The 11247-nt window shown below is 39.0% G+C and overlaps 1 protein-coding gene across 1 annotated transcript; it reads right to left on the reverse strand.

Annotated features, from left to right (window-relative positions):
• Positions 1–820: 820 nt before the first annotated feature.
• On the reverse strand, positions 821–1744 carry LOC149138992 (mitogen-activated protein kinase 10-like). The gene has a single exon (XM_089450546.1). The coding sequence runs from the start codon at positions 1742–1744 to the stop codon at positions 821–823; it is 924 nt and encodes a 307-aa protein (XP_089306672.1).
• Positions 1745–11247: the final 9503 nt, after the last annotated feature.

The following is an 11247-nucleotide window of genomic DNA, read 5'->3' on the forward strand; positions in this document are numbered from 1 at the left end:
AAAATCACAATCAACCCAACCCAACCCAACCCAGTAATCTTCTCTATATCTTTCCAATTCTATCCATGTTTCCCCATGGCTTCTTGAGTTTAATTAACATGGTTACTGCACAGTGTATGGGGAGATGATTCAAGGAGATGAATGTTGAATATGCATTGAGAAGAAGGGTTTAAGTTTATTATGAGAATCACCGAGCCCCACCCACCAGATATTCACACTAGTGAAACCAACCAGGTTGGATATAAGTATGCCGGCCCCACCTACTAGATATTCACACTAGTGAAACCAACCAGGTTGCATATATGGTTCGCAACAAACAAGTATTGTTCCTAACACACAAGGATCATTTTGTATATAAATTATTTAATCAAATTATTATTGAAATCTAACATTTGAACAACAATGCAATGTTTACATTTTAAGGAATTATAAGGACAAATTCATTTATGGCCCGTTTGCGGACAGGATGGGGTGCCCGAAAGCACAATCGCAATGAAGATATCCCATCTTGGGGGCTCATACAATTTGAGAGCTCATCTTTCTTAAGGGAAGGTTTCCGGGCCGATTCGAGTGTTGATTCGACGACACGTTTGACAGATTTGAATAGTCGATGCATTACTACCGTCCTCTCATCACCACACCCTAATTGAGGATTAGGTTATCTTATCATCATTAACTGGCATTCTTCGTCGATTAAACAGCTTCGGCCCCATACCTGGAAACGGGTATGCTGGCAGATTTTCTATTGACACAGATGCAGGAATTCCATATGACCCCACATAATTACACTGTTGCCCAATTGAATGTTCAGAATTTAACCTCAAGTGGTCCTCTTCTTCACCCTAATTTGAGGTGAAGAAGAGGCGGCAATTTGATATGAGCCCAGGTAACTATTCTTTTGCCAAATTGAATAACTCGACCTAAACATGTCCACTGTTGGTCTGTTGTTGCCACCGTCGTCGTGATTGGCATATTCAAATGCTATCGGTTGCTCCACTCCGCCTGCAGCCCTTAATGGATTATTCTGCAATGTACCTTCTCCTGTAAATCCAACCTGTTCAACAAAATAAGAAAAAGAATTGCTGCAACTTCTCCCTTTTAAATCAGATGACACATGACCAATAGGATTCTCATGATTTGGCAAGAGAGGAATAGGTTGGAATTTCATGTCGTAACAGGAGGAGGAGGAATAGGTTGGAATTGCTCTGTTGTTGCCACCGTCGTGATTGGCATGTTCAAATGGTATCTGTTGCTGCACTCCTACTGCTGCAACAATTGGATTAATCTGCAGTGTACCTTCTTCTGTAAATGTAACCTGTTCAACAAAATAAGAATAACAATTGCAACTTCTCCCTTCTACATCAGATGACAGAACTGTATGACCAACAGGATTCTCGTGATTTGGCAAGAGAGACATAGGTTGGAATAGACAGGAGGAGGCGTAGAAAAATGGATGCTGCAGTGCTTCCTTAGGTTTGGGCCTTCTCTTCCGATCCCACGACAACAAACTGTTTATGAGATCAATTGCCAGGGCACTTGCTGTCGGTAGAAGAGATGACAATTGTTTGGTGGAATCAACATTCCGAAACTCTTCTGGAAAGCTGTAACCGTTTAAGTCGGCAAGCAGTAACCCCTCACGCCAAATTTGGGTATCAGGAGAACCAATGACAGAGCAAATGCTATGCAGCTGATGTAGCGCGTTAGAGCCTGTAAATATTGGATAACCAGTGAACAGCTCCGCCATGATAACGCCCATTGCCCAAATGTCATTGGACAAACCATATTCAGTGGATCCAAGCAAAAGTTCGGGTGCTCTATATGGTCGTGTCCCAACATATGATTCCAGTGGCTTATTCTTCCATATTCTAGTAGCCAGCCCGAAATCAACAATTTTAATAGACGTACCTCCTGTTGAAAATATAATTTCAACTGCGATCGCCGATATCGCATCGGCAAAATGAAGTGAAGGAATTATAAAGGAGCCTTTGTGTTTGCGATAAGCGATTGCCGATATCGCATCGGCAAAATGAAGTGAAGGAATTATAAAGGAGCCTTTGTGTTTGCGATAAGCGATCGCCGATATCGCATCGGCAAAGTCAAAGTGAAGGAGTTATAAAGAAGCTTTTGTGTTTGCGATAAGCGATCGTCGATATCGCATCGGCACATCGCTATCGGCAATATCATAGGGTCGGGGTCTTTAACATGAGTAAAGTTGCGATGCGATGAAGCGGACCCGACAACATTATAAATAATTTTTGATAAACTTTCAAGTCCACGCTCAGGGCTTCCGATATCATTTTCGTCGTTCGATCTGCTTCACTCCTTTCAACTGTTGATTGTCCAAACCTGCATACGGCAAATATTAAATGTTGCGTGGAGTAAATCTAAGTTTTGGTTGACCATACGTCTTAATGAAATGTCATAGTGGTAGGTAAAATATTAAAGTTTTACATAGAGTTCGTAAGTTTTTTTATGAAAAGGTATGGGCGTATGTACTTATTACATAAATTCTGTATGGGATATGAGTATGTAATTTATTACTGTGTTGACCATTGTTTCTTGGAATGGCACACGGGAGGTTTTAGTGTGAGTTCACAGTAGAGTAAAAATCAGAGTGGTGAAGCGAAAACCATGTGTGGTACACACAGCAGTGTGTAAAAAAAAAAAAAGATAGAACCAGATGATGTAATTTTTGGTGTAGGGAAAAACCGTGTGTGGTTTTGCACAGCAGTGCATAAAGATAACGGTGGAGCGAGTTTTTTTTTGTAACTCTGTAAGTTTTGTTTTTACAGCAGCATGTAAAAGTGTTTTTCACACCAGTGAATGTAAATTTTGTTTTACAGCAGTAAGCTCATGTAAACCTTTGTTACAGCAGTAAGTTGTTTTTCACAGCAGTGAATATGAAAATGATTTTACAGTGGTAAATCCCTCTCAGTAAAAGAGGATGAAGTTTGTATTAGTTTTAATGAATAGAATGTCTTAGTGGTGGTGAAATACTCTGGTTCTCTGAGTGAATTTTTTTTAGTTGTCTGTGCATAAAAATCCTGTGGAGGTAAAACAGAGCATTGCCTCTGTGTGTTTGTTTATTTGGTTTTGGTATTTCCCCATTAAAATACCCAACAGTGGTATCAGAGCAGGCTTAGGCTCTTGAAGGTGTTCAAGAAGCTGAAGGGAGAAGGTTGTTGCTGCAGCAAAACTTCTCAGGCAGACAGAAGACTCAGACATCAAAGGATTTAGGTATTTCAAAAGTTTTTTTTGTGTTGCTGAAGAAACAGTCAGTTGTTTTTAAACATACACAGTCAAGGAATGGCTAGCACAAGCACTGGTATGGGTTTATTTAACACCCAGCTCCCACAGTTTAATGGGAAGAACTATGACTACTGGTCAATAACTATGACAGCCCTGCTTGCTTCCCAAGATTTATGGGAAATAGTTGAAGAAGGTTTTGGAGAACCAGCAGATGAAACTGAGTTCAATGCATTAACTCAGGGAGAGAAGGATCTGCTGAAGAACAATAGGAAGAAGGACTCAAAAGCTCGTGTGTTGTTGTATCTAGCAGTAGACCAGAGTATGTTTCCAAGGTTAGCAGCAGCTAGGACAGCCAATGAAGCATGGCAAACCCTTAAGACAGCCTATCAAGGCATGGAGAGAGTGAAGACAGCAAAACTACAATTGCTGAGAAAGGATTTTGAGAACTTGAACATGAAAGAGTCAGATAATATTGACTCATTCTTCACTCATGTGATTGGTGTAATCACACAAATGAGAACTCATGGAGAAACCATTGAAGACAGAAGAATTGTGGAGAAAATATTGAGGGTCTTACCCTCAAGGTTTGATGCCATAGTCACCACCATTGAAGAGACAAAGGATCTCTCAAGCTATTCAGTTGATGAGCTACATGCATCACTGATAACACATGAGCAGAGGTTGAGTAGGAATGAAAACTCATCCCTTGAGCAAGCCTTCAAGACCCAGATGTCCTTTGGAAGAGGAAGAGGTCAAGGAAGAGGAAACCGAAGAGGAAGAGGCAGAAGCCAGAACAGGGGAGGAAGGAACAGCCCATCAAATGCACAAGGAAGAGGCAGCAATCCAAATCAGAACCAAGGCCAAGGCAGCAGCCAACAAAGAGATCAACATCATGCTCAAGGACAAAGGTATGATAAATCTAATGTTCAATGCTATTATTGCAAAAAGTATGGACATTATGCTAGTGATTGTAGAAAGAAACATCATGATATGAACAACAGACAGAATGCAAATGTTACAAGAGAAAACAGCAGTCAAGAAAATGTCCTGTTAGCTTGTAACATGGCTGAAACACATAGTGAAGACATATGGTTTTTAGACTCAGGTTGCAGCAACCATATGACAGGGAATATAGCCCTCTTTTCAGCCTTAAATCAGAATTTGAAATCAGAGGTCACACTAGGAACTGATAGTAAAGTGTCTGTTATGGGAAAAGGGGAGGTAAAAATATTTTCAAAACAAGGAGAAAGGAAAACCATAGCAGATGTCTACTATGTCCCCGGAATGAGATGTAACCTATTGAGTGTTGGACAGCTTATCCAAAAGGGTTACAATGTTTACTTTGAAAATGATGTGTGCACCATCAAGGATATACCACCCAGCAAAAGATGCATTGCTGAAGTGAAGATGACAAGGAACAGGATGTTCCCTCTCAGGATCAGGGCAGACTTGAAGAACAAGAATGTAATTGCAGCAGTCGCCCAAGAGGCCTTCCAAAGCGTGCCAAAGGATGAGAACTGGTTATGGCACTTGAGATTCGGGCATCTCAATTTTGGAGGCCTAAACTTATTGAGCAGAAAAGGAATGGTAAAGGGATTACCATTGATAGAGAAACCGGACAGCCTATGTGAAGGCTGCATTTTGGGAAAACAACACAGAGAAAGTTTTCCATCAGGGAAGAGCATAAGGGCAAAGGCACCCTTAGAGATTATCCACTCAGATTTGTGTGGACCAATGCAAGCTCCATCATTAGCTGGCAGCCAATATTTCTTGACATTCATTGATGATTGTACAAGAAAAACTTGGATATATTTCCTTAAAAACAAAAGTGAAGTGTTTGAGAAATTCCAAAATTTCAAAGCACTTGTGGAGAACCAAAGCGGGCTGCACATAAAAGTATTAAGAACTGATAGAGGAGGTGAGTATATCTCCAAGGAATTCCTAAGATTCTGTAGAGAAAATGGGATTCATAAACAGTTTACAACTCGGTACACCCCACAGCAAAATGGAGTTGCTGAAAGGAAGAACAGGACCATCATGGATATGGCGAGAAGCATGTTGAAGGCAAAGCATTTGCCAAATGAGTATTGGGCTGAAGCTGTACATTGTGCAGTTTATATATTGAACAGGTGTCCTACAAAGGCAGTCATGAACAAAGTGCCAGAAGAGGCATGGAGTGGGAGAAAGCAAGGAGTCACCCACATGAGAGTTTTTGGGTGTGTGGCCTATGCACACATACCAGATCAGCTAAGAAGGAAGTTGGACAGCAAAGGGGAGAAATGCATCTTCATTGGATACAGTGATGAATCCAAAGCCTACAGGCTGTACATTCCATCTACCAAGAAGTTCTTTGTAAGCAGGGATGTTCAATTCATTGAGGAGGAAGCTTGGGATGGAAGCATAGAGAAAACAGTGAATGTCAAGAACTGTTTGTCTCATGATGAAGATGAAGAGGAGGTGGTTGAAATACATCCCCAAACAGCAGCGCCAACACAAGGACAGCAAGGAACACCATTGAGGATCAATGAGAGTGCTTCTCCAAGCACACCACAAGGAGGAAATTCAAGTGCATCTTCAAGCACTTGCACACCAAGTGAACGAGGTAAGAAGTTTAGAAATCTAAGTGACATTTATAATGAAGGAATGAATTCCTTATTTGCCTTGTATTGTCATGTTGATGATCCTATTCATTTCGAGGATGCAATCAAAGATAGGAAATGGATAGAAGCTATGGATGAGGAAATTAATGCCATAGAGAGAAACAAAACATGGGATTTGGTTGAGTTACCAAAAGGCAAAGAAGTCATTGGTGTGAAATGGGTTTATAAAACCAAGAGCAATGCTGAAGGTAAGATTGAAAGGCATAAAGCAAGGCTGGTTGTTAAAGGCTACAAGCAGCAGTATGGAAGAGATTATGAGGAGACTTTCGCCCCGGTTGCAAGAATGGAAACCGTGAGAGCAGTGCTGTCCATAGCAGCTCAAAACAGATGGAAAGTCTACCAAATGGATGTGAAATCAGCATTCCTAAATGGAGTGTTAATGGAAGAGGTCTATGTGGAACAGCCTCTCGGCTATGAGAAGAAAGGTGAAGAGCACAAAGTGTGCAAATTGAAGAAAGCTCTTTATGGGCTGAAGCAAGCGCCAAGAGCATGGTACAGCAGGATAGATTCTTATCTACTGGATAATGAATTCGACAAATGTGAAGGAGAACCCACAGTCTACATCAAGGAAAAGGATGGTAAAATTTTAATTGTTGTTTTGTATGTTGATGATGTGATTTTCACAGGTAATGATGTTCAGCTCATTAAGAATTTTAAATCAGTCATGAAGGATGAATTTGAAATGACTGATATGGGTTTCTTGAGATACTTCTTAGGCATAGAAGTAGAGCAAAATGAAAAAGGAATTTTTATATCTCAAGCAAGATATGTAAATCAAATTTTGAGCAGATTTAAGATGGAAGAATGCAAGGCAGCAATCACTCCCACAGTGATGGGATTAAAGCTTAGCAGAGAGGACAGCAGCAAGGATTTTGATCCTAGCCTATACAAAAGCATTGTAGGCAGCCTTATGTATTTAACAGCAACTAGGCCTGATTTAATGTATGCTGTTAGTTTAATTTCCAGGTTCATGGAGAGGCCAAAGGAGGCACATTGGCAGGCAGCAAAGAGAATTTTGAGGTATGTCAAAGGTACCAAAATGTTTGGCATATTATATAGTGTCTCAGAAAGTTCAGATTTAATTGGTTACACAGATAGCGATTGGGCTGGAAGTGTAGATGATCGGAAGAGCACTTCCGGTTATGTTTTTAATATGGGTTCAGGAGCCATTTCATGGGCTTCTAAGAAGCAGTCCATTGTAGCATTGTCTACAGCAGAGGCTGAATACGTGGCAGCTACAGCAGCAGCATGTCAAGCAGTGTGGATGAGAAGAATGTTGAGAAGCTTAGGCCAAGAGCAGGCAAAAGCGACGGTGATCCTTTGTGACAATAGCTCAGCTATCGCATTGTCAAAGAATTCAGTGTTTCATAAGAGAACGAAACACATTGATACAAGGTTTCACTACATCAGAGAATTGGTAAGCAATGGAGAAATCAGTTTACAACATTGCAGTACTCAGGAACAGGTAGCAGACATTTTGACAAAGCCATTGAATCAGAAGAGCTTTGAATTTTTGAGGAAGTGTTTGGGTATGACTGAATGCCCGACAGTTGAAATTAAAGGGGAGTGTTGAAAATATAATTTCAACTGCGATCGCCGATATCGCATCGGCAAAATGAAGTGAAGGAATTATAAAGGAGCCTTTGTGTTTGCGATAAGCGATTGCCGATATCGCATCGGCAAAATGAAGTGAAGGAATTATAAAGGAGCCTTTGTGTTTGCGATAAGCGATCGCCGATATCGCATCGGCAAAGTCAAAGTGAAGGAGTTATAAAGAAGCTTTTGTGTTTGCGATAAGCGATCGTCGATATCGCATCGGCACATCGCTATCGGCAATATCATAGGGTCGGGGTCTTTAACATGAGTAAAGTTGCGATGCGATGAAGCGGACCCGACAACATTATAAATAATTTTTGATAAACTTTCAAGTCCACGCTCAGGGCTTCCGATATCATTTTCGTCGTTCGATCTGCTTCACTCCTTTCAATTGTTGATTGTCCAAACCTGCATACGGCAAATATTAAATGTTGCGTGGAGTAAATCTAAGTTTTGGTTGACCATACGTCTTAATGAAATGTCATAGTGGTAGGTAAAATATTAAAGTTTTACATAGAGTTCGTAAGTTTTTTTATGAAAAGGTATGGGCGTATGTACTTATTACATAAATTCTGTATGGGATATGAGTATGTAATTTATTACTGTGTTGACCATTGTTTCTTGGAATGGCACACGGGAGGTTTTAGTGTGAGTTCACAGTAGAGTAAAAATCAGAGTGGTGAAGCGAAAACCATGTGTGGTACACACAGCAGTGTGTAAAAAAAAAAAAAGATAGAACCAGATGATGTAATTTTTGGTGTAGGGAAAAACCGTGTGTGGTTTTGCACAGCAGTGCATAAAGATAACGGTGGAGCGAGTTTTTTTTTGTAACTCTGTAAGTTTTGTTTTTACAGCAGCATGTAAAAGTGTTTTTCACACCAGTGAATGTAAATTTTGTTTTACAGCAGTAAGCTCATGTAAACCTTTGTTACAGCAGTAAGTTGTTTTTCACAGCAGTGAATATGAAAATGATTTTACAGTGGTAAATCCCTCTCAGTAAAAGAGGATGAAGTTTGTATTAGTTTTAATGAATAGAATGTCTTAGTGGTGGTGAAATACTCTGGTTCTCTGAGTGAATTTTTTTTTAGTTGTCTGTGCATAAAAATCCTGTGGAGGTAAAACAGAGCATTGCCTCTGTGTGTTTGTTTATTTGGTTTTGGTATTTCCCCATTAAAATACCCAACACCTCCCCTCACTAATAAATTCTGTGGTTTCAGGTCCCTGTGACAATATCTTTCATAAGACATGCCTTGAAGCCCTTTCAAAATCTGGAAGCAAAAGCTTCGCACCTCGTCCTCGGAGAACGAACGACCTCTCCCTCTCCTCTGGAGTTCTGACAGATCACAGTCCATCAGCTCAAGCACCACGTACAACGTGGTGCCCTCCAATATGACATCATGCAGGTAAAGTATGTTGGGATGAAACCTCAAATCCGCTAAACAATTCACCTCTGCGCAATCCTCATATCTAGAGAAGTTTCCGTTGAGTCTCTTGATGGCCCAAAATTCGCCCGTAACCTTATCCACTGCCTTCCAAACGGTTCCGTGACTTCCTTTTCCCAACTCCTCAACAATAGCATAACGATCCATGGCACTCACTCTGAAATTAGAAAAGAGTAACAACAGTCGCCTTCTCTTCACTCTGAAATTAGAAAACAGTAACAACAGTCGCCTTCTCTTCTCTTCTCGCCACGCCAAGTATTAGACTGACCTTCCAACTTTGCTCATAGTTTTCACTTTCGCCTTTGCCTTGGGATCATGTTTTAATACGCTCCCCTCTCCCCCTCTCTCTCTACGTCTCTCTAATGCTTGGGGCCGACGTGTCAAGTATTAAATCGTGAATATCATAGGATTGGTGTAGCTTTAAGGAATACTTTGAGGATTTTTTTGGTGGGTCAACTTAAAAGAAAGTTTAATATGATAAAGATGATAGAAATATATTTTTGGCGGGTACTTTTCATGGGGTTATGTTGGCTAAGGCTTTTCCCTTCCTTTCCCGTGGGTTATGGTGGCTAAGGTCTTTCCCTTCCCTTCCTTTCCCGTGGGCTTATGGTGGCCTTCCCTTCCTTGGGGTTATGGTGGCTAAGGTCTTTCCCTTCCCTTCCTTTCCCTGGGTATGGTGGGTAAGGCTTTGGGACGAAGTGTACAATATTAAATTTTGAATAGCATAGCATCGTGAATAGCATAGCTTTTTTGTGATTCTTTATTGGGTCTACTTAAAAGTTTAATAGAATAAAAATGATAAAAATATTTCTAAAATATATATTTTTTACAAACACTTAGGAATGATGTATGGTTAAAAAAAGGTTGTATACCCACCCTTCTTTGGGTTACACCGGTGAAATAGTGGGCTTTTATGTCTTTTTTTTAAGATTTTCGGACCACAAGTATTAAATTATTAATAGCATAGCAGTGGTTGTAGTTTTATCCTAACCATCAAAAGTTTTTTGGAGGATATTTTTGGTGTGCCTACTTAAAAGTTAAATATAATAAATATAGTAAAATTTTTTGAAGAATATATATATATGTGTGTGTGTGTGTGTGTGTGAGTGTTTCATATAAAGATGGAAGGAAAGAATAGTTCATATGCTGATATTTTATATTTATACTATGTAGATTGTACAAAGAAATGAAAGCCTTTATAGTGAGAATGAGATGATGCTAAAATGAGCCCACTACCTAATGTTTTCTATACTTTCAATATGATTCCCAATGTAAAGATACTTCTTGCTAGTTACAAAGTCAAACTTTAAATGATGCAATAAATGAAACTCATCCACTCGCCCATTAAAAAGTCAAGGGAATGGGGTTATTCCAATGGAGCCATCGAAAGAGGCCTTCTTGGCTACGAAGCAAGGGAACCACTTTCTTATTTTATACTCATTTCATTATCTTTAAAAAGGGATTGAGAAGTCATTTTATTTGGTTCAAAATAAGATTAGGGAGCTATTCTAATTTTTTTGTTTAGTTCTTATAACACTAAAATTATTCATATATTTAACTTCAAAGGAATAAGTTCTAAATTTAGTAACTTTTGGTGATTCACTTATTATCATAACTTAAACATGTGCAAAAATATTGAACAGAATGATGTTCCAAGTCCACTATTCAAAGAGATTTCAAGAATGAAATATATTACAAAAACATGTTTTTATTCCATCTATACTAGGAATTTAACATGCAAGTTGACTCCTTATCAAAAGTACTCCAAACGGAACTTGGGCAATATACACTAAAAAAAGAATCTATTCCAAAATCCTTCGAATCTATTTTTTGAAAGTTATGATAAGATTGATAAAAGGACATTGAGAGATGTTTATGGTATTGTAAGACCATATTAGAAAAACACTTGCACTTAAAGAGTAGAAGTGATTATTATTTTTGATAAGCATATAAGTTTCAGAGAAGGCATTGTAGCCTTGCTACTTATAAATGTATTTTGTTCCCACTCCAAGAGGACATTTGAGTCATGGAGGTAAAATAACATATATTTTGTTCATAGGTTGTTGAAAGTATTAATAGTTTATAGTCTTGGAAACAGTTCTATATTTTGAGTATCCATTTATCACATAGTATAGAATGCATAGGTACATATATAAAATGTTGAACCCTTTCTTTACGAATATAATTAATAATTATTTAATGATGAAGATAAAAATGTATATTGTAAATGACTCATTGTATATATTTTTTTACTAATTAGCTATCTTGACTTAAACACTAATTACCTTTTCTTATAAAAC

The sequence above is a fragment of the Pinus tabuliformis genome, chromosome X (genome assembly GCF_031772625.1).
Source record: "Pinus tabuliformis cultivar Carrire ecotype Pingquan chromosome X, CPIR1, whole genome shotgun sequence".
Classification (NCBI taxonomy): Eukaryota; Viridiplantae; Streptophyta; class Pinopsida; order Pinales; family Pinaceae; genus Pinus; species Pinus tabuliformis.